The sequence below is a fragment of the Grampus griseus genome, assembly GCF_964374135.1.
Source record: "Grampus griseus genome assembly, chromosome: 12".
Classification (NCBI taxonomy): Eukaryota; Metazoa; Chordata; class Mammalia; order Artiodactyla; family Delphinidae; genus Grampus; species Grampus griseus.
In genome coordinates this window covers 40,487,979-40,509,435 of record NC_139006.1, presented here as the reverse complement: position 1 = coordinate 40,509,435, position 21,457 = coordinate 40,487,979, and the positions used below count along the sequence as shown (strand labels likewise).

Genomic DNA, 21,457 nt, shown 5'->3' with positions numbered 1-21,457 from the left:
CTCCTAAGTGGACTTATGTGTCCCTACTCTTGAGTACCCATCTTCTTCTCATGATCAGGGCTGCTCCCTCCTGTCAAATAAGATACCAAATTCTGTCCATTTCATTTCCTAAACAGTTCTCAATTTGGTTGCCTCAACTGCATTTCCACGGCCCCAGCCTTAATTCAAGACCACATTTCTCCCACCTGAGCTGTTACAGTCTTCCAACTCCCTCCAGTCTTGTCCACATCCAATCCATCCTCCACACTGCTGCCAGAGGGATTTTTCTGAAGCTGACATGTCCAATATGGTAGCCAAGGGCTACATGTGGCTATCTAAATTTAAGTTTAAAAATTAAAAATTTAGTTCCTCAGTACACTGGCTGCATTTCAAGTGCTCAATAACCGCATGTGGTTAGTGGTTACCATATTAAACAGAGAAGATTATAGAACATTTTCATCACTGCAGAAATTTCCTTTGGGCAGTGCTGTTACTAGAATGTAAATTTGATCATGTCTCTACCCTGCTGAACACATTTAATGTTTCTCATTGCTTAGGATAAAGTCTAAACTCCTTAGTAGGTTGGTTTGTAAGTTGGTCCATAAGCTCGTCCTAAGCTTCCATTCTGCCCTATCTCCTTATTACTTGCCTGCATTGGACCATAGTCTTCAGCCTTATTGAACGATTTCCTGTTCCTCAGTGAGTCTCCATGACTTTGCGCATGGCTATATCTTCCGTCAGGAATGTCCTTCTCCACCTAGGTGACAAGTATACTCCAATTTGCTCTTGAAACTTCACCTCAAGCATCACCTTACTCAGCAGACTTCCATAGCCTTACCCAGGACTCTCCCTTTACTCTCAGAGCTGGCCGTTCCTGTCATTGTGCCCACACAGCACACTATCCACACCTCTATGGAGCATTTAGATCTGCCTACTTATGAGACAGGGAGCTCTTTGGGGACAGGCACCAGGTTTAATTCACTTTGTATCCCCAGGGTCTAGCAGAGTGTCTGGAACAGAAGTAGGTGCCTAGAGGAGAATCAGTGTTCTTTCTTCCCTGCTCTTCCTCTGCTCAAAATGCCGTCACATTCTCCACCACGTGGCATAACTATCCAGCGGTTATCCCCTCCCAGTGCACTTGAACGTAGCCCTGTGGCCAGACTGTAGGTTACTAACAAAAAAGGAGAACCAGGAAGATGCTGACAAATTGACTTGCAAGGCACCTGCCTTCTGAAAGGACAAGGACTCAGCCTTGAGAATGTATAACCACCTTTCTTTAAGTGTCTGAGTGCCCTTGTTCTCTGCATTCATAGAACCAGTGTCCTCCACTCGGAGAGGAGTACTAGTAGAGCCCAACAGGTGTTGTTGTCACCTGCACCGTCTTGGGTTAGTAATGGATTGTTCCAATTCTGAGACCATATCTCCTATGTTGAAAGGAGACGACTAAAAGTCTGAAATTCTTTACTGCTTTGTGGTCTATATTGCACAGCTTAACACATGGTTATATTGTCTTACACTGTTTCCAACGTTAAATATTGTTTGTATTCAGTTCCATCGTAGGTACCCTGAATGCAAGGAAAATGTGTCTTCCATACCACCTTGCATAGTGATAATAACTTAGTAGGTGCTCAGTAAATACTATTGATCGGTTGGCTTGGTTGGTGTAATCTGGTGAGTTTTTATAGTCCTTCATGCCATTAAGAGTGTTCCCAAATACTGATGCCATTTTACAATCTCTAGAACATCAGCTGGATTTTCCAAGTAATGTAATTCTGCCTTATTCAGAATAATGGAATTTGTATAACTTTTAAACATAATTTAGTTAAAATTTTTTTTATTTTATAATTAACTGTTACATCAGTGGCCCCCAATGAACCATGCCTCTCAGAACCCCTGCCCTTGTGTTGTTCCTTCCCACATTGGGTCTGAGTTTGGTCCAGTGACTTGCTTTAGCAAATGAGATATTAACAAGTTTGATGCAAGCAGAGATTTGATAAGTGCTTGTCATCTTAGAATTCTCCCTCTTGGAACATAGACTGCATGCTGTAAGGAAGTCCAACCATACTGCTGGAGAAAGAAGGTATGTAGAGAGAGATTCTGGAATATGTGAGACCATGCAAAGCATGTGAGCAAAGCCAGCTTGGTCTTAAAAGACCTATTCAAGCCATCAGATCAAGCCACCTGCATGAGAGATCCTAGGTGAGACCAGCGGAACTGTCTAGCTGATTCCAGCCCAGGTTGCTGAATCATGAACAAATGAAGAGTTGTTGTTTTAAGCCACTGGCTTATGGTCTCTTACACAACAGTAGACAACCACAATAGTCAGAAATTTGTCTCTTCTTATTCATTAATGTGAGCTGATCAGTATCACCTACTACTTGCAGCTTCTATTCTTAAGTGCCTTGAGTTAGCATTAAAAGTGAAGTATGAATACTCTTTCCAATTAGAGTGAGAAAGTTTTTATTTCTAGACGCTTCTGGGAAACTGAGATTTTAGAATTTGACTTTTGCATTTAGAATTTTTTTTCTATGTAGTTGATGTCTTTAAGACAAATTAAGTTTAAGTTTATCTCTTCTTATTTTTTTTTCCTGGCTTTTGCCCCTGGGTAAGCATCTAGGGAAAAGAAAAATTTGATCTCATGAATTTTATGCCCTGTTTTTTGCTCTTGCCAAAATGCTCTGTTAACTTCATTCCAAGTAAAAAAAAAAAAAAAAAAGTTCTTGTGAATATGTTTTCTGCCACGGCATCAAGAACTGTGCCAGAAAGGACAATTCTATAAAAATAGATTTCTTCATTCTGTATCTATGTGAATTCCACGCAGTCAGATACTCCTTTAGCAGCTATCTTGTAAGTCATAGTTTTTCTGTGAAAGCAGGCTTTTTACCATTTGTGAGACCTTGGCCTCCCTTTTTCCCCTCAGCTTGGGTTTATATTTTATATTTCCTTCTTTCATTCTTTATGTACCTTTCATAGGTTGGTCTCCAAAGGAACTATTTCTCCCTTATCTCTCAGTTGGTAAAAGTGTGGTTTACCTTGAATAATAGTTTCTTTAATAGGTTCATCAAGCATTGGAAAGTCCACTAACATGATAAGCAAAAAGAATTCTAAAACTGGAAGAAAAAGCAAAAGCTCGTTTTTCAGTTGTCGAATGGTTTCAGAATGGTCATGCCTTGTTTAAATCATGACTGATCAAAGCGTGGTCTGTGGACCACTTCCAGTCCATGAACTGTTATTGCAATGAGAAAAAGTACGAAAACTGAGTGTTTATAAACGTTTTTAGCAATTTCATATTGCTATGACATGTGATCGTTTTTCTCATAACCCAGTTTTATTGTGTATTGCAAAATATTGGTCAACGATGGATTGGAATTTTTTTTAATGGTCTTTCTTCACGGGTGGTTTAAAAAGCACTAGTCTAAATGATCTCTCCAAGTGACCTTCCAGCCTCAGGCCTAGAACACTGTGGGACACAGAGTGGGCAGTTAAGAAACATTTGTTGATTGCTTGATGGTTACCTGATGGGTAGTTTCTAATCCTATGATGCTCTAATATTGTGTTAAATCTTTACCATTCACTAAACAGTACATACGACAAATGTACTGTTTTAGTCAGAGTTTTACAACCTTTTTTTAAAAGTGCATGAAATAACCTGCCTAATTCTCTTGGCTCGGTATGACTAATTAATGATACCCAAGCTTAGAGAACTCAAAAGAAAGGACACATATGCTAAAGTTAAAATTAGCTTTCACTTACTCCATAATAGCACTGACTGATTCAGCTATCTTTGAGCAGGGAGATGGTGTAAGGTGTTGAGCTCAATGTAAGGACTAAATCCATGACTCATTCCTTATGAAGAATAAATGCATCATTGGGTTATATCAAGCGAAACCACTCCTTACACCTAGGACAGGAAGTCAGACTCCTTGAAGTTGTGTGTCTTTAAAATCACTCCCTATCCTAGGGGATCTTTACTAACTCAGATTCCGGATTAAGAAGGTCTGAATGCACAGCAGGTATTACATTCTTGATGTGTAGGTCTCTTCCTTCCCCACAGCACATCAGCTTCAGGGCAGCCTTGCTGCTGGTTTTGCTCTGACCTGTGCCCCAGTCCCATTAGTTGCGTTATTGCCTCCTTCCTGTGGGATTTTAGGCAAGCCACTTAGTCTCTATGTGTTTCAGATCACTCACTGGAAATTTTTTTTTTTTAATGAGGACAAGGGCACTGTAAAGAGTAAATGATATAACGCGTGTGAACGCGTCTGCGGCAGCGCTGGACCAGCCCCAGTTGGAGTTCACTGTCATTCGCCCCTCACCTTGCCCCTACTCCCCGACCAAGCTTTCACCATGCAGTGCAGTGTAGTGGTTAAGCCCACAAACTGCAGAGTTCTAGACTTGGGTTTAACTCCCAGCTCCCCCATCTACTGGCTTCTGTGACCTCATGACTTTGGGCAAGTTATTTAGGCTTTTTAAGTCTCAGTTCCTTCATCTGAAAAATTTTACCCATGGTGAGAGATTTGCGACTATTAAATGAAGTCATATCCTTCTCAAGGGTCAAAAGCAATGACAGCACATAGCATGCCTCGAATTAAGCCAGCTATTGTTATTTTACGCCCAGTTCCAGAAACAAGTTTTGACCGATTGTGTCTGCATATCTGTCCCAGGGCCTGCCTAGGATCCTGATTTCTCAGAACCTGGAAGCTTTCTTTGCTCTTGCCATTAAGCATCAGTCCTTAGCGATCGCATTTCTGCTTCTACCTGCTGACCACCTCTGCCGCTGCCCTTGTTACCTCGCCAGAGCCCCAGCGTCCTAGAGGGCTATCAGGAGACCTATGGAAGCTCTCACAGCCTCAGGATCCTCTGGTCAGCTGGTCTGCCTTGCTGACCACCTACTGTCTGCCCCCAGATTCCCCAGGACACGGCACTGGTCCCCAGGCTTCTTCACTTTCTGTTGGGAGCTTCTGGATTCCTGCCCCCTCAGTGAGTCCAACTAGCCCCGGGATTGAGCCAGAGTGGCCTGGCCCTCAGGCCACCTGCAGAGCCCCAGCTCTGACAGGACTTGCTATGCAACAACTCAAGGTCTTGGTCCCATCCTAGGTTTGGTACATCACCCCTGGGTCAGAATGCTGGCACAAGACTGAAGGCAGATATTACAAGACCCGTTTTGTCTAGAAACCATGTTTGATCGTGGCTCTCCTGGGAACTTCTGCTGACATTTCTCTTTCCAATGAAATCCTTTGGATTCCCCCACACACATCCTACCACTTTTTGTTTAGGGTTCCTTCTTCAGCCCCATCCCACTTTCTGGGGGAAGTGAGAATCCTACACCTGCATAAAAGGCATCGAAGCCAGCAGTGGCCAGTGAGGGGCTGTAACCTAAGTTTGTTTGAGCTGCACCTTGCGGGGGGGGGGGGGGTGGGTGATGGCAGTGTCCCGTACCAGCACAAGGTCCCTCATTCAACTCAAAATTCCAGAGCACACACCCACTCACACGCACAGAGCAGACATACACATACATGGAGTATCAGTTCATTTAAACACACACAGACACACACAAAGATGGAGTCACAGCCCCTTAGTGCAAAAATAGGACTTTTTTTTTTTTTGCCTGCCCAATGGCCTCCCTTACAGGCTACTAGCTACATGCCTTAGATTCCTGAGTAAGATAAGAACCTCACAAACACAGACTCCAAATCTCATTAGAGAAAAGAGCATCAGAAGCTTTGATTCCGTATCTGAGAAGCTCGTGGATCCTCAGGTAATCTGAGAGAATTCCTTCAAAAATACTCAGTGAGCACCTACTATGTGCCAGGGCCTGGACTTGGCATTGGAGCTACAAAGAGAATGAGGCAAATATGGTTTCTGATTTAACGTGGCTCAGTGTCTAATTTTCAGTCTCAATGAAGTTCCTGTGACCTTACGCTGCCTTGCAGTGTAACCCTAGACTTACCTCTAAGCTGTGAGAAGCCAACTAAGGAATCTTCACTGAAAGAATGACGCTCCTGGGGCTTCCCTGGTGGCGCAGTGGTTGGGAGTCCGCCTGCCAATGCAAGGGACACGGGTTCGTTCCCCGGTCCGGGAAGACCCCACATGCCGCGGAGCGGCTGGGCCCGTGAGCCATGGCCGCTGAGCTTGCGCGTCCGGAGCCTGTGCTCCGCAACGGGAGAGGCCACAACAGTGAGAGGCCCGCGTACTGCAAAAAAAAAACAAGAATGAAGCTCCTGCCACACTCGAAACTTGCACAATTTTAAGACACAGTTTAGTACATTAGTATATAATTGCCAAACAAGGGCTCCAAAAGTCAGCCTGTTATCTCCACAAACAAAACTAAACTTGAAGTCCACACTTGCTCCCATGTAAGACTGTGAGAGAATTTCCATAGCAAGCGAGTCTTCTAGTCCATCTTCCCTAAGGACTGAACTCAGCCTTTTTGGCTTCGCTTAAATGGTTTTGGTTCAATTAAAGATTAAGTGAGGGACTTCCCTGGTGGCACAGTGGTTAAGAATCCGCCTGCCAATGCAGGGGACACAGGTTCGAGCTCTGGTCCGGGAAGATCCCACAGGCCGCGGAGCAACTAAGCCCGTGCGCCACAACTACTGAGCCTGTGCTCTAGAGCCCAAGAGCCACAACTCCTCAGCCCACATGCCACAACTACTGAAGCCCATGCTCCTAGAGTCCGCACTCCACAACAAGGGAAGCCACCACAATGAGAAGCCCGTGCACCACGACGAAGAGTAGACCCCGCTCGCCACAACTAGAGAAAGCCAGCGCGCAGCAATGAAGACCAAATGCAGCCAAAAATAAATAAATCAATAAATTTATTTTAAAAATAAATTTAATTTTTAAATAAGTAAATAAATAAATAATAAAGAGCAAGTGAAACCAGTCCCAACTTTGGAAATAATTTAACCTGTGTGCACATTTCTGCTGCACTTTTGCCCCTATGGGTTTCACAACTTGGTAATAAAATGTAAGGACTGAGATTTCAGCTGATCAGCATTCAGGGTCCTCCAAACATTAAAAACTAAAGCCCTTGCATGGTACTGCAAAGCCTCAGAGGAATGCTGAAGACAGCTTCACTTAGGATGCACCTCCTCTGGGCCCACCCATAAGGGATGCTTTTATTACCAAGGGCCAGATTACCAGCCCAGTGATAGGGTACTTTCCAGTTACTAACCCAGACTCTCTTTAAACAAATGTTGGAAACCGAGGCAGCTGAGAGAGTTACACGATAATGCTAGACATAAAATAAAAATCAAACACTTCAAGCAAAATCTGGACATCTGACCAAGGGATGAAGGCTCCTGGATTGGCATTTCGACCCCAGCACTTAGTCCGCTGGGTCAGAGTAGCGCTGAGTAGGGATAAGAAGGATGGGTCTTTATACTCCCATGTCAATGTCATGAGATGTGGGCCCCGGGAAGACAGCATGACCTTAGCAAGGTGGCTTCTGTAGCTGGTGCAGTCCCGGAGGGCTAGCAGCTGAGAGTTATCTGCCGACAGTACTTGAATAACTGGGGTGACAAGTCCCTCTGCAGAAGAATCCAGCGAGGGAGACACATGTCCCAGACAGGCCCCCACCTTGTACACTCAGAACCACTTCATACGAGTGCCCGGAGTAGCTCCTCTAGGATTCTGGGGGGAAACATGGAAGAGGAAAGTTGGTGGGACACATCACGGCCCCCGCTGCTGCATCTGGTCTCAGGACTGCAGCTAAGACTCCTCATCTCACTCCTCGAACATCTGTGCCAGATTCCCCTCATCCTCAGCCAGCATTTCTGCCCGTCCTGAAGGCTTCTCAGGCTGGAGTTTCATCCTTTGTCCATTTATCATCCAAAAATGGTCAAGAGATACCCAGATAGAGCATCTGAATTTCTTAAGTGTTCCCCTTGCCCCACTGTGTAACTGCAGCCCGTGCTCCTCCTGATGACTGTGGTCAATTACACCTGCCAAGATGGTGACTCCCCTTCTCACCTGCTGCCCCTGGACACAAAGAACCTAAAGTGCCCAAGCAGTGGCCATAGGTTATAGTTCAATAGAACTATTACTATGCCCATTGGTAGAAGTCTTCCCCTTTGTGGAAAGCAGAACTTGGAAACCGGCAGAGCCTAGAGTTGCAGAGACAGGAAACACAAGTGGATCATTGGGAGTGATGGTAAGTGGGGCCACTCCCACTTCCCACTCCCCGGTCTGCAGACCCTCATATTCTTTCTATGGGACACAGCGCCATAGACAGCTCTTCGATCCAAACTGTATATTGTGTCCTGGAAGATGGTATCCTATGCTTGTAAAATACCATCTCCAAATTGGTCCTTCAGCTATGCCTTCAACAAGCCACCCCCAACACTGAAATGTGTGTCAGCTTTGGGTAATGTGAATGCCATGGGCTTCAGCCCATGACGGTACCTCCTTTGCTGTAAAGTGGGTCTCTTGGTTTAACATAATATTATTCTGGATCCTGTGCTAATCTACTAGTCCAACAAACACTCCATAAGCTCCCAGATAGTGGTGCTGGCTGACACCCCACAGGCAGGAGTAATGGCAAACCCATACCTAGAATGTGTCTATTCTTATCAAAAGAAATCATTGGCTTTCTAGGATGAAACATGTCCAATATAGTCAATTTGCCAGCGAATGACCAGGCGATCTCCTCAAGGGATGACGGCATACTGGAGGCTCAGTATTGAGGCCTGGTATTTGCCATGTAGTGGCCACAGTAGCTAGATCAGGCTTGGTAAGTGGGAGCCCATACCCTTGGGCCCATTCAATGACCTTCATCCCTGCCACCACAGCTGTATCACTCACAAGCCCATCATGCCAGCACTGGGGAGGCCAATGATAGAGGCTGGTTGATGTCAACTGGTAAGTTGTTTTTTCTGTTTGGTCATTTAGTGCCTTTCTTGTGGTGAATGCTCTCTGTTGAGCATTAATATGTATTACAAATCTCTTCTTACTTTCTGCCCACTCCCATGAGTCACCCACAGGACTCCTCCAGAGCTCCTTCTCCCCAGTCCTCCAACACTTCTTCTTCCTAGGAAATGACCACAGGTCCAGCCATTCTCCTCTGCCGTGAGTCATAGATAGACTCACCTCGGGCCACTTCTCTTTCCATGCAAAGTGGATGACCATGTCCTCCACTGGCAGTTCTGTTTTTCAAGCCACCTCTGAATGGGACTACAGTGCAGCCACCACCCATATTAGCTTCTACTCATATACATCCCCCATCCTACCAGGCAGGTCAAGACCCCAGCTTCAGCTCATTTCTGATCCATCTGGTTGGCCAAAGGGCTTCCGCATAGATCAGCAAGTGTAAGCTGAGAGGTACAGCTGTACAGGTTTTCTTGTGCCCTCTGATCCTGCTCAGACTCAACCTCAGATGTACCACTTCCACCTTCTGATGGATTATTGCTGGGTCCACCCAAGCTTATAACAGAACCTAGCTCATGATGGAAAGTTCTGGCCATATTGATACTTGATGTCCATGGTCAAGCACTCTGTCTTTACCAGGGCTCAGTAGCATCCATCTTGGGTTCTTCCAGGGCTTTATCTACTCTCTGGCAGGGTGGGTAGTCTCCCGTTTAAGTTCATGTCAGGTTTCTGAGCTATTATTAGAAAGCAGTTCTCATTTCCATGTTTACGTGATTTAACTCCATGCCTAAGCCAATTGCGCTCCAGGTACCAGCTGGAAAGTGAACCTCAAACTGAGCCATTCAATGACTTGAGAAGAACAGTATTTATAGAGGACCATTTAAGGGTCTGTGGTCCCCCCCAACCTCATGGAAGTCAGCCCAGCAGATGCTGTACCTAAGCTGCACTATTTTGAGTTCTCCTGAATTCCTCTGATGTTAGGTTGTCAGCCTGCATGAAGGAATAGCCCCAAATCAGCTCTGTGAAATTTACCATAACGATAATGCTGAGGAAGCTGTGCGTTGCTCTGTATAGTTTTAGTTCTGCCTGTAATAGTTGACCCTTTCACGGGCAACTGGAGAGTTTTGATCTTAGGGACGCTCATGAACCATAAAAATGATGGTGTCCCGGCTCTGTGTTGGTTGTTGAAAAGTCAAGTGTGTCCCTCCTGCCTCCCCTTTTGTGTTCTCTCTTATTCCTGGCTTTGTGTTATCTTTCCTGTTTTCAATTTCTCTTTGTCCCATTTTTTTTTATTTCTTATTTTATTTTTACCCTGTTTTATTCTATGCAATTCTTTAAGAGAATTTAAATAATGTCTGGCAGGGGTATAAATAAGCAAACAAATAAGTAGAAAGCTTAGTGCATATAATGTCTGCCTACACAGTCAGCATTCAGAAAAATCCAAAATAATAATTTAATCAGCCTGGATGGAGGTATAAAACGGGCAGAGAATTTCTGTAAAGCAGTTGGTAGATATGAATTACCAGCCTTTACAATGTTCATATGCTTGGGCTCTGGAATTCTAGAAATTTATCCTAGTATGAAATAATGGGAGGTGTGGATAAAATTTAGGTATGAAATAATTATTCTAGGATTATTTTTAATAGCAAAACTAAAAGCAATGAAAGGTCTTGTAATAGGATAAAGGTTAAATCAATTATAGTATACCTCAATTTTAAATGCAATCATTAAAAGCAAGATTTTCAAAGAATTTTTATGCCAGAGGAAAGTGTCCTCTTTAGCATGTTTGTAAAAAAGCAGGATACACATGATTCCAATTATGTTATTATATGCTTTTTAAAAGATCAGGGGCATAGCTAGCAACTGATAACTCTAGGAAGTTATATTAAAGGTCATTGTTATATATCTTTGTTATATATCATTGTTCTATATCATTATTTTATATATATATGTTTATATATGTATTATATATATATTATATATTATATATATTATATTATATATATAATATATATATATATATATCATTGTTATATACAGACCTGGAAAGATAGCATAATGGAGAGAGCAGGAGTCTTACTCTCAAATTTGCCTGGATTCAAATACCAGTTTCTTACTTTTCGTCCCTGTGATGATAAACAAGTTCTCACCCACTCTCAGTCTCAGTTTCATCATCAAGAATGCTTTCATATAAAGCTGGAATGAGAGTAAAATTTAATGACACATTTAAAATGCCAGCACATAATGGACATTAATCAATATGGATTAAGTTCCTGACCCTTTGCCCCCCACCCCTTGCTTTCATTCTCACCCAGGATCAGAATACGTTCAATGGAAAGTAGCTTAAACAGCAAGAAGTCCTGGGACAGGGCAGCCCCAGTTGCTCAACACAGACCTTAGTGACACCATCTCTTTGCTCTGACACCCTCAGAAGATAGCTCCCCTCATGGTCACGAGGTGGTTGCAGCAATTCCAGGCATCACATCCATTCAGGACAGCATTACAAGGAAGAAAAGACTTTCTCCTCCTGGGTATCTCTCTTAGAAGCAAGGAAATCTTTCTCAGAAGCCCCCAGCACACCTCCTCTCATGTCTCAGAGACCAAAATATGCCACATGCCCACTCCCAAACCAAGCACTGTCACTAGCTTAGATAAGAAAGTTTTGGGCAGAAAATAGGGTGGGGGTCTCTGAAGCATATCCCAAGATGCAGTACAGTAGATGCCTGAGCAAAATTGGTGTCTTGTTCAAGAAAGAAGGGGGCAATGGGTGTTGGGCAGATTGTTCAACGCCGTGTCTGCTACACTCCCAGCTGTAGGAAGCCTTGTCTGGTGTAAATTCCAAAAGGAGAGACTGAGTTAACCAGCTGGAGATGTGGGGTGGGAACGTAGACGGGGGATATAGACAGGCAAATTGTCCAGGGTAGACTCTTAATTGGGGTGAAAGGGCCTGATGACAAAAAGAGGAGCAAGAGGGCTCAGTAGACCAGCCTGACCGACTAGAGCAAGTCCTGCTAGGGCGTAAACTGAGAGTGCAAAATCCAGAACAAACACATTACAGCCTGTGCTGGTATAAACCGCGGTGATAACAAACATGGCCTGGTTCGAAGTGAACTCAGATGGCTGTGCTTATGTGTCATGGGCGTCTGCAAAGGAGTGGTGGGCTTTCTGACCGTGTAGATGTGGAGAACACAATTCCTGAATCTTCTATTCAATCAACAATAAATACATTTCGACCACCTACCATATCTCCAGCCGTAAACTAACCCCCGAAAAAAATAAAAGACATATTGTAAGACTCAGAGTCTGGCTTTGAAGAATTTAGACTCCTCTGGAGGAGTCAAAAGTAACAGAAGCAAAGTCTAGAGAAATACCTCGGGCTAACGGATGTGGTGCAGAGCAGAATTACAGCAGGAACTTAACAAAGTTGGGAGAGAGATGGCTGAGGGGCAGGATGCAGGAAGGGACTTGAGCTGGGAGTAACTCCGCTAGGTCAAGATTGGGGTTAGGGCAGACAGAAGAGGGAAGACACGAGCGAGCCATGGGGATGGGAGGGCGGATGATAACAAGGAGACGCCTAGGACAAGTGTGGAGCTCTTCTTTTGGGGGAGTGAGAAAGTATTTGAATATGGAGGGTGGGTCTACAGGGATTGAATTTCCTGTGTTAGGCCTGGTGGGTTCCTGCTAAGTTCCAGAGTAGAAGACTTTAGAAGGAGGTGCCTGGCTGTGGTCATGAGAGATTTGCTCTGTTTGGGGGCTTTTTCATGAAGACAAGCTGAGCCACGTGTATGGGATGGTGTATATGCACATTCTTTTTTTTTTTTTTTTAACCATTTAAACTTTGTATTCAGGCACTTTCTTTCCTTTGACAAGAATCCCATCAGCAGCCTGGCCAGAGACAATGCCCAAAACAACTCTGAGTGGAAGAAAGGAAACAGGCTTTGAAGCCAGAAAGACTTTTTTTTTTTTAATTTATTTAATTTATTTATTTTTGGCCGTGTTGGGTCTTCGTTGCTGCACGCGGGCTTTCTCTAGGTGCAGCGAGCCGGGGCCACTCTTGGCTGCGGCGCACGGGCCTTTCATTGCGGTGGCTTCTCCCGCAGCGGAACACGGGCTCCAGGCGTGCAGGCTTCAGCAGTTGTGGCACGCAGCCTCAGTAGTTGTGGCTCGCGGGCTCTGCAGTGCAGGCTCAAGAGCTGTGGCACATGGGCCCAGTTGCTCCGCGGCATGTGGGATCCTCCCAGACCAGGGCTCGAACCCGTATTCCCTGCATTGGCAGGCAGATTCTTAACCACTGGGCCACCAGAGAAGCCCACAGAAAGACCTAATTAAAGGTCTAGCCTGACCACTCATTAGCAAATTACTTCATCTTTCAGAAACAGTTTTTTCCAGCTGTGGACTGAGCATAATACACACCTCATAGCATTCTTACAAGGGAAGCTCCTGGTACATAGCACTCAAAATATTAAATCTTTCCCTTCCTCTTTTTGTTTATCAAAACTATTAATAAAGCAAAACTTCCAATGCTTGATTTTATATAACAATGTCATGTAGCCACTTCAAAACTATCTCATCCATAGACACCCAGGGCAGGGGAAAAGTTTTGAGTCTTTTTTTTTTACTTTTTGGCAGCACCATGCAGCACGTGGGATCTTAGTTCCCCGACCAAGAATCGAAACTTCGCCCCCTGCAGTGGAAGGGCAGAGTCTTAACTGCTGGACTGCCAGGGAAGTCCCTGAGTCTATCTTGATTTTAAAAATTAGAAATTCCTATCAAATTTTGGAACTTTTTTACTTAAAATTGTTTTAAACACAAAGTAATACAATTTATCCATACAAGATAAACATTTTTATGTTCTTTATGAACTTTAATTTGTAGTTATATATATATATATATATATATATATATTTTTTTTTTTTTTTTTTTTTTTTTTTTTGCGGTACGCGGGCCTCTCACTGTTGTGGCCTCTCCCGTTGCGGAGCACAGGCTCCGGATGCGCAGGCTCAGCGGCCATGGCTCACGGGCCCAGCTGCTCCGCGGCATGTGGGATCTTCCCAGACCGGGGCACGAACCCGTGTCCCCTGCATCGGCAGGCGGACTCTCAACCACTGCGCCACCAGGGAAGCCCTGTAGTTATATTTTTTTAACTTTTAAATTAAAAAATCATTACAAATTCATTGGAAAAAAGGAGGCTCCAACAGAGGTGAGGGGGAGGATGAATCGATTCCTGCAGTGTGAGGGTGTGAGACGTTCACTTTTACTTTAGCGTTTGAATTTTCTAGAAAGGATATTATTGCTGTTTATACTTTAAAAATAATATATTTTTTAATTTAAAAAAATATGACTCTCCCACTTTTACTCCCCTCAGACCAACCCTGGGCAATTAGCAAGCAGTACGTTCGAGGGAGTGGACAGCTCCTGTGATACTGCAAGGTGTGCAGGATAAGGCCAAGGGGAGAAGGTGATCGGTGTGGTAAAAAGAGGAATATGTGTCTATTTCAAACTGTGCCCTTCACCTTCAAAAAGGAAAATACCACTTATCATTCCTTCAGTCAAAAGACTTGTTTCCCAGCTCTTTCCCCAGGAGGAAAAATCCCAGATTCTTAGAAAAGAAAAAGAAGAAAAAGAAAAGAAAACCTAGAAGGTCAGAAACAAAACTGAAAATGGTTATTTGAAAGAGTGGTGGGATGATGGGTGAATATTTTTCTTATGTTTCATTTCCATCATCATATTTGTGCTGTAATGAAGGCTAAGAGTCATCTGATGAAGACCATGACCTTTTGGAGGACGTGGGTGTGTGTGGATTTGTGTGTGGATGTGTGTGTACTGTGTATACATGGATGTGAGTGTGGAATTATGTATTGTGTGTGAACCTGTGTGCGTGGAATGTAGAGTCTGTGTAGAGACTGCAGTGTATGTGTGTGAGGAACGTGGATGTGCATGGAGTTGTGTGCATGAGAGAGAAGGTAGGTGTGTGAGGGGAGTGGGTGTGTCTTTTTTTTTCCTCCTGAACCAACATTTTTTTTAATTAAGTTTTTAATGCATACGAAAAAATTTCATAACAAATGACATATAAAGATGTTAGCACATTGAACTACAATAGAAAACATTTTTATCCAACTTTTGAATCATTAATATGCTTACTTCTGCTGTGAATGAATGCAGTTAGCTTAAATCAACTTTGTCACGGAGTATCAAGTAGGTTTAAAACGTGGGGCTAGGGTTGAGGGTGTGTAACCTGCAAAGTGTGCACAGTGTGAGGTGTACAGTTTGGAGTGGGATGGAGTGGGAGAGAGTGAGCCTGGATGTGTGAAGAGTGATGTGAGGTTGTGAGCGTGCAGTGGTGTATGTATGAACCTGTGTGTGTGTAGAGTGTGCACAGTGCATGCGGAGTTGGGAGTGTGTGTGTGGTAGGTACGCGGAGGGCGGTCGCGTGTGAGCCCCCCACCCCTCCCCCTTCCCCTCTTCTCTCCCCCCCGCCCCGGCCCCGTCTGCGGCGGCGAGAGCGCGCGGCGCCGCGAAGGCCGCCGCTCTGCGGAAGGCGGCGGGTGAGCGGGGGAGGGCTGGGCCGGGCGTCCGGGCCGGAAGCGCACCGGTCCCAGCGGGGCGGCCGCGGACATGTGCAGGATGTCGTTCAAGGTGAGCGCTGCGTACTCCGGGAGGGAGCGCCGGGCGGGCGGCAGACCTGTGGCGGCGGGGCCCGCACCCACCGTCCGCCCGGAGCCGCCGCGGGCCCGCAGGGAGGGGTGGCCGCCACCCCGGCGGGGCTGGCGGGGGACGGGAGGGAGCGACCGGGCCTGGATGGCTCCTGTGATTTGTGGTCTAGGGGTGCGGTTTTTGCCCGAAAGGCTTTCAGTACTTCTGGCTGCAGGTGCGGTGATCCCGGCCGCGGGGCGCAGGGGCGGCGAGGACTGTCGCTGGGGTAACAGTCGGGCGGGGGGCGGGGAAGAAGCCCTGGGTCTGCGCTCCTCTGCGGCCGCCCCTCGCAGGGACCAGGGCTGCGGCACCGATGCCCGATCCTGCGTCCGCGTTTCCGAACGCCAGCCGCACCACTGCTGCCTCCTACCCACAGGACTTTTTTTGACCCTGAAGCTGAGTGACCAGCGCAGAGTGGAGCTGCGATTGATTACCAGACTTCAGTGTCCAAAGAGGTTATTAAAGTCATTCATTTAACGCCCACATTTTAGGATGACAGTGACGTTCACTGATATGCCTCTGTTGAAGGTTTTAATAAAAATAGTACTTAAAATGTATTGAGCACATAAAATGTGCCCGACTCTGAACCAAGGGCATCATGGTGCATCTTCTGAATCCTCAGGAGGACCCACGAGATGGTACTTTGGTGCCCCCACTTTTTCTTTTTCCAAATAAGAAAACTAAAACATGGAGAAGTTAAATAACTCCTCCCACAGCCATGCAGCCAGTGTGTGAATGGTGTTCAGATTGAAACCCTGGTGTGTCTGGCTCCAAAGCCAGTGTAATCCCACCTCTTACAGTAGCTCGTGTAAGCAGAGGAATGACACGGTGAGATTTGCATGTTAGAAAGATCTCTGGCTATGGTTTGGAGAAGAGAATGGAGCTGGGAGACCAGTCAGGATGATGCTGGGGTCATCTTGTTAAATGGTACCAGACTAGGGCACAGGTTTTGAGGATGGGAGGAAGCAGACAAATGTGTGACAAAATTTTTTTTTTAATCAGCAGAATTCGGTAATTGATGTTATTCACTGAGTTAGGGAAGGCCAGAGGAGTAAAGATAAAATGTTTGGGGTGGGACATGTCAAGTTTAAGGATGGATAGGGGTCCAAGTAGAGATGTTGGTTAGACAGATGTACAAACCGGGAGCCCAGGAGAGTAGTCTAGGCAGGAGATAGAGATGAGATTTAGGAGTGAGCAGTGTTAAGTGGTCATTGAACCCTTGGGGATGAATGTGATTGCCCAGTGAGATCACGTAAAGGTAGAAAATAAGAGGACTGGGCTTCCCTGGTGGCGCAGTGGTTAAGAATCCACCTGCCAATGCAGGGTACACAGGTTCGATCCCTGGTCGGGGAAGATCACACATGCCACGGAGCAGCTAAGCCCGTGTGCCACAACTACGGAGCCTGTGCTCTAGAGGCCGCGTGCCACAACTACTGAAGCCCGCGAGCCTAGAGCCCGTGCTCCGCAACAAGAGAAGCCACCGCAATGAGAAGTCCGCGCACCGCGACGAAGCGTAGCCCCTGCTCGCCACAACTAGAGAAAGCCAACGCGCAGCAACCAAGACCCAATGCAGCCAAAATAAATAAATAAAATTTATTAAAAAATAAAAAAGAGGACTGAGGACAAAATCTTAAAGAAGCTCAAGACTTTAAGAATGAGCAGAATAAAGGAAACCCATTGAGAAAATGGAGGAGCGGACAGAAGTGTATGAGAAAAATCAGAAGTGTGTGCTATCATTAAGTCAAGAATCTGTAGTCTTTCCATAAAGGCAGAGAGGGATGCAGAGTTAAATACCACAGAGAAATCAAACAAGCTTAGGATCGAAAAGTGCCTCTTGAATTTAGTAACAAAACAGGCTCTGGTGACCTTGCTGAGAGCAGTTTGAATGCAATGTTGAGTTCAGAAGCCAGATTGTAATAGCTTGAAAAGAGAGTGGGTGGAAACCACAAGTGGAGAGAACTCTCTCAAAAAATTCTGCGGGAACAGTGGCTGCAGCAGGAATCCAGACTTGGCCAAGGGTTTGTTTGCTTTAAAATGGTAGAGACTTTAGCATCTTTAAATGATAATAGACATCTCAACAATAAACAAGACAACCCAATTTTAAAATGGTCAAAGGATCTGAATAGACATTTCTCCCAAGGAGATATACAAATGGCCAATAAGCCACTGAAAGGATGTTTTACATCATTAGCCAACAGGGAAATACAAATCAAAACCACAATGAGATGCCACTTCACACCCGTTAGGATGATTACAGTCAACAAGACAGAAAATGACAAGTGTTGGCAAGGATGCGGAGAATTTGGAACCCTCATACATTACTGGTAGGAATATAAAATGATGCATCCATAATAGAAAACAGTCTAGTCATCCTTCAAAAAGTTAAACATAGAGCTACGATATGACCCAACCATTCTGCTTCTAGGTGTATATGCACAAGAAATGAAAACATATGTCAGGAATTTATATCTCACAGTGCTGGAGGCTGGGAAGTCCACAATCAAGCTGTTGGCAGGTTCAGTGTCTGGTGAGAACCCTCCTCCTACCTTGCAAACAGGCACCTTCTGGCTAGCTCCTCAGAAAGGGGAGAGAAGGAGCTCTAATGTCTTCCTTTTCTTGTAAGGGCACTAACCCCCCGATGGGGGCTCCACCCTCAGGACCTAATCTAAACCTAATTCTCTCCAAATGCCCCACCTCCAAATAGCATCACAATGAGGGTTAGGAATTTAACATAGTAACTTGGAGGGGGGAGGACACAGTCATTCAGTCCATAACATGGTGTATCCATATAAAGGAATATCATACAACCAACAAAAGGAATGAAGCACTCATGCATAGACCTTGAAAACATTATGTTAAGTGCAAAAAGCCAGACACAGAAGGCATGTATTACATGGTTCCATGTATACAAAATGTCCAGAATAGGCAAACCCATAGAGACAGAAAGTAACTTTGTGGTTGCCAGGGACTGGGGGAAGAAGGGGGGGATGGGGAGTGATTGTTAATAGGTACGAGGTTTCTCCTGGTTGATGAAAATGTTCTGGAATAGTGGTGATGGTTGTGAAACCTTGAGATTAAACTAAAAACCACTGAATTCTATGCTTTAAAAGGATGAATTTTATAGTATGTACATTATATCTCAATAAAAAAGGATTTTAAGATGACAACAGGGAGTGCTGAGAAGGCTTGCGCGTGGAGGGGGTGATTGAGCTGAGTGCTGAAGTTCTCAGGAGGTGGGAGGGGCAGAGATATTGATGTGTTGTAAAGTGAAGGCCAGGATGCGGTCAGAATTTGGGGTGGGCAGAAAGGAAGGTGCCAACGTTTCCAGGGAAGAAAATGTTCATTTTCAGTGAAGAAAATGTCAGGAGGCGACAACTACCTTGAGGTGAGGCAGAGGATGAGAAGGTAGGATGGCCTGAGTCTTGAAGCAGCAGAGATGTACACCTGGTGAGAAGGGCAGTGTCTGGAAGCCAGGTGAGGCTTCCTCACCCTAGGGCTGGGGTGGGAGCAGGCCCAGCCTCCACCAGGGAGGCAGAGGAAGCTCAGAGCTAAGTGAAGGAGAAAGACGGTTGATTTTCCAGCAAGTGGAGGAGTTCCAAAAGGCACAGAGGGAAGGCTTGAGGGGGAGTGGGGGAGGGGAGCAGAGTCACAGGCTGGTGACTAACCCTGCACTAGCCCCAGCTCACATCATACCAAACATATTAACATGTACCCTCAGCCCACAATGAGAATAGCAACTTTTGGGAATTCCCTGGCCAGGGAATTTGGACTGAGTCAGTGGTTTGGATTCAGTACTTTCACTGCCAGGGGTCCAGGTTCAATCCCTGTTTGGGGAACTAAGATCCCACAAGCACTTTTATTGTACATTTTTGGAAGGATTTGTATACTATTGCTTTTTAAATTATTTAGCAACGAATAACATTTAATTTACATTTGTCCAGGATTTTTCTGCAATTCAGTAGTTCTTGTATAGTGAGAAAATCAGCCCTGCCGAATATATACATGTGTCAGCGGTATTTTATGAATACCAGTTTTAGCAATGAGTAAAGTTGACAACATGTTACATTTCGTACATACTGAATGAAGTTTTCATTAACTTTGATTTTGGAGCCATAGATTAACTGTTTCATTTTCATCGGCAGCTGAAAGGCTTGTAGGCCCGAGGCCCTGGATCTCCAAGGCCTGCATTGAAAAGACCCAGCATTGTTGGCTGAGTCTGTGGGAGGATCAACAGAGCGTTAGAAACCACAATTTCGCTTCTTCTCAATGACTGAGTCACCACTTGTAGGGCTATTTGCTTCTGAACCATGTGGACACCCTTTTTTATCCTTTGTCCATTACGCTGTCAGCAGTCCCTTCTTGCTGGTAGCGCTTTGCCTCTCCAGTAAACTTCCTGTTTCACCCTTGGCAACTCCCAATTTGTTCTGGTTGGGAAAAGAGATACATGTTTGTTGGAATTGTTTTTAAAGTAAAAGCAAACTCAAAGTGCAGGTCTGAGTCTTTTTGTGGAATGAAGCTCGTGGATTTCAGTACATTAACCTTTGTCTTTATAACAGCTATTTCTCCAGGGCTGAGGTTGCCAAAAGTCTGGCACAATTTGGGGGCTAGACCCTAACCCAATGAGGGAGGTCACCATCCCCGGGGAACCATCACTAGATAAAGAATAATACCTAGGTCTTTCTTGAGCCTGTCTTACCCAAGAGGAAAAGCATCTCAATTCCAGGCTTCATCTTGGTGATGGAAATTGTTCATGTCTTGGCCAGACGTACAGGAACTTGTATGTTCCATCTATGTTCTGAAGGTATGTAAATTATCTCAAAATCAACTCCAGTCCATCAATCATCTGAAATCTTTTGGATGAGCCACAGGAGAATAAATTAACAAAGCCATGTATTTTTTTTTAACAGCTTTATTGAAATACAGATCACATACCATATAATTCACCCAGCTAAACTGTTTGTTTCAGTGGGTTTTAGCATATTCACAGAGTTGTGCAGCCATTAGCACAATCAATTCTAGAATTTTTTTTTTTTTTTTTTTTTGTGGTATGCGGGCCTCTCCCTGTTGTGGCCTCTCCCGTTGCGGAGCACAGGCTCCGGACGCGCAGGCTCAGCGGCCATGGCTCACGGGCCCAGCTGCTCCGCGGCATGGGGGATCTTCCCGGACCGGGGCACGAACCCGCGCCCCCTGCATCGGCAGGCAGACTCTCAACCACTGCGCCACCAGGGAAGCCCCAATTCTAGAATATTTTAATCACCTCAAAAAGAAACTATATACCTCTTAGCAGTCACTGTATTCCTCCAAACATCCTTGTTTCAGAAAACTGCTAAACTACTTTCGACCTCTATCGATTGGCCTAATTCGGAACATATATGTGTTAAACAGACTTTAAATGTGGTCTTGAGTTCTGAGTTTGGAAACGCCAGTGTTATACAGGCCTACCTCTTAGGCAGAATGCCTGGGTGAATACATCACTTACTTTTTCCTCTTAGGTCTCCTATCACTTACAGAAGTGTAATGATACTTACAACACAGGGTTAATTCTCAGTTCATGTTGATTAAGCAATTCTGTAAATTTCAGCCATTTAGCACGAAGTGGAATGGTGACATATCAAAAACCTCCTCCTGCCCGTGGTCTCTCAACCCTCCTTATCCCCTTGTTTAATGTGGCTTCGAACATCAGAGAAATTCATCGTTGAACAAAGCTAATGTTCTCTTGATTAGATTAATTATACAAATGAAATACACATTATTCTTAACCCTTTTTTAAACCAGTAGTTTAGATCTCTACCCCCTCTTAGCTTTTAATCAGAATTCCAGTTCTGTACAAGTAACAACTTCCCTTCTGTGTTTCTCTCCCCTTCCTTCCTGTATTTAATTTCTGGTAGTGTGCTAATGACCACTGTGTGAGCCAAAATTC

The 21,457-nt window shown here is 44.9% G+C and overlaps 1 protein-coding gene across 1 annotated transcript in view; it reads left to right on the top strand.

Moving 5' to 3' along the window:
- Positions 1-15,309: 15,309 nt before the first annotated feature.
- The window catches only part of ANKRD29 (ankyrin repeat domain 29), a gene marked incomplete at its 3' end in the record, with an annotated part of 42,286 nt that continues 36,138 nt past the window's right edge, over positions 15,310-21,457 (top strand). Inside the window, 1 exon segment of the mRNA XM_082668271.1 lies at positions 15,310-15,480. Coding sequence (XP_082524397.1) covers positions 15,460-15,480 — 21 coding nt within the window. The 5' untranslated portion in view covers positions 15,310-15,459.